The sequence below is a fragment of the Limulus polyphemus genome, unplaced genomic scaffold (genome assembly GCF_000517525.1).
Source record: "Limulus polyphemus unplaced genomic scaffold, Limulus_polyphemus-2.1.2 Scaffold3465, whole genome shotgun sequence".
NCBI classification, from domain to species: Eukaryota; Metazoa; Arthropoda; class Merostomata; order Xiphosura; family Limulidae; genus Limulus; species Limulus polyphemus.
In genome coordinates, this window is record NW_013669075.1 from 73354 (window position 1) to 75217 (window position 1864).

The 1864-nt window shown below is 33.3% G+C and overlaps 1 protein-coding gene across 1 annotated transcript in view; it reads right to left on the bottom strand.

Annotated features, from left to right (window-relative positions):
- Nucleotides 1–1864, bottom strand: part of LOC106469395 — an 11446-nt gene that overhangs the window by 5888 nt on the left and 3694 nt on the right. Inside the window, exon 2 of the mRNA XM_013929887.2 lies at nucleotides 530–805. Within this exon, the coding sequence (XP_013785341.1) occupies nucleotides 530–794 (265 nt within the window). The 5' untranslated portion in view covers nucleotides 795–805. The remainder of the gene's footprint in view (nucleotides 1–529; nucleotides 806–1864) is intronic.

Consider the following 1864-nt stretch of genomic DNA (forward strand, 5'->3'; position numbering starts at 1 on the left):
TGAGTTTCTAACAAAATAGAAAATTATTTTAGAACAGTAAGGTCAACAAGAGATTCTACATTATTATATCAGTTATATAGGTATCGGGGGCAGCATGGCTCAGTTGCTTTTCCTCTTGGACTCGCAGCCGGATGGTTTCATGTTTGAGGCTGGCTTGCAATATGCTGTTGTGTCTTTGTTCTAGTCTACTCAGCTGTATGATGGAAGTTAACCTGCAACAGACAGGCATCCTGTCCTAGAGGAATGTGTCACAATTCTCATCCTCTTATATCACTTAAAATCAGAGTTCAAAAGCCCTGACCCCTCTCTAATCTTACCAAGACACAGCAAGGATATAACTTTAACTATCTAGGTGTCACCAGGCTGACAAGGCTATATAATATTGTACAGTTTCAACTGTCAAGTTGAAGCATCTTCATAGTATCTAGTCAACAGCAAAATAATCATTTATTTGATTAATAATGATCTGTGTACTACAAGTGATAAACATTTATTTACATACACACAAAATTAAGGAGATTATATTCACCATTATCAGCAGGATAACTGTTGTTTTTACCATAGCCAGGAAAATGGGCCAAACTTTCATCATCACATACAAACTGGCAACACTTATCATCTTCAGCATGATATTTTTGGCAGTTTTCTGGTGGATAGCAGAACACAGAGATGCACATTTCTGGCATTCCTTTCGTACAAGTACACTGCGTACAGGGGTCACTTTCCATTGGAAAATACCTGTCACCATGACGAATAACATCTCCTTGGCGATCGTAACACGAAGTCTCTACCATTGCTGGATAAACTATTCCAAAAGTATATTATTTACAGTAAATTAATCAATACTTACAAAAATCTCATTTAAAAAAAAATTATATTTTTAAGATAACAAAATAAGTTTTCACTCTTATAATTTTTTTAATAACGTAAACTTTGAAATAACAGTCTGGTCTTTATTATGGATTTATAAATTGTGTTCCTCACGAAAAATTTAAAAACCTCTAAATAAAAAATAATCCTTAAAGCAAGGTTTTAAATAATACTAATCTATTGGTAAGCTTTCTGTACTTTGTTATCTGCTACCAATGATTGGTAGTAAACGAAGAAAACTTTTATCAGACTACACATTTTAGGAGTTTTGTAAAACACATTTAATATCAGAATTAATTTAAAGAAAAAATAAAAGGAAACATTTCTAGCAGAACAATGTGGTCTTCCTATTGCTCGTATAAATAAAATGCATCTTAAATCGTTTTATTGTATTCCTCGAGATTATAATATCTCGAATGATCACACGTCTTTAAAAAAAAAAGTACTTAATGAATATTATTTGTGTACATTATGAATATGTGCTGAAACCCAGAAGTCCAAATTAAACTCTTATCCATACTGCCAGTTCAGAGGAACACACATGGGAATTTTGTACATATAATTTAAAGATAACAAGGGACTCGTGGCTCTATCTAGGCCATCCCATTTCCTAAACTAAATTTTAAAATTAAAATAAAACACTCAAAACAATTTTCCTTACCTCAAACGACATCCTTTCTATGCCATGTATCATTTTCCTCCCCTGAACTTTTTCTAATAATTTAATGTCCTATCTAAGATAACAAACTTAAGACTGAACACGGTACTCCAAAAGTGACCTAACCAATGAAATTATAATCTCAATATTTCTGTAGATACAACATGAAATCCTATTGGCTTGGATGTTTAGGAAACTGATCAACTAGTAACAGCACCTTGCTTGGATGGTTTAGGAAACTAATGCCACTAGTAACAGCACCTTGCTTGGATGGTTTAGGAAACTAATGCCACTAGTAACAGCACCTTGCTTGGATGGTTTAGGAAACTAATGCCA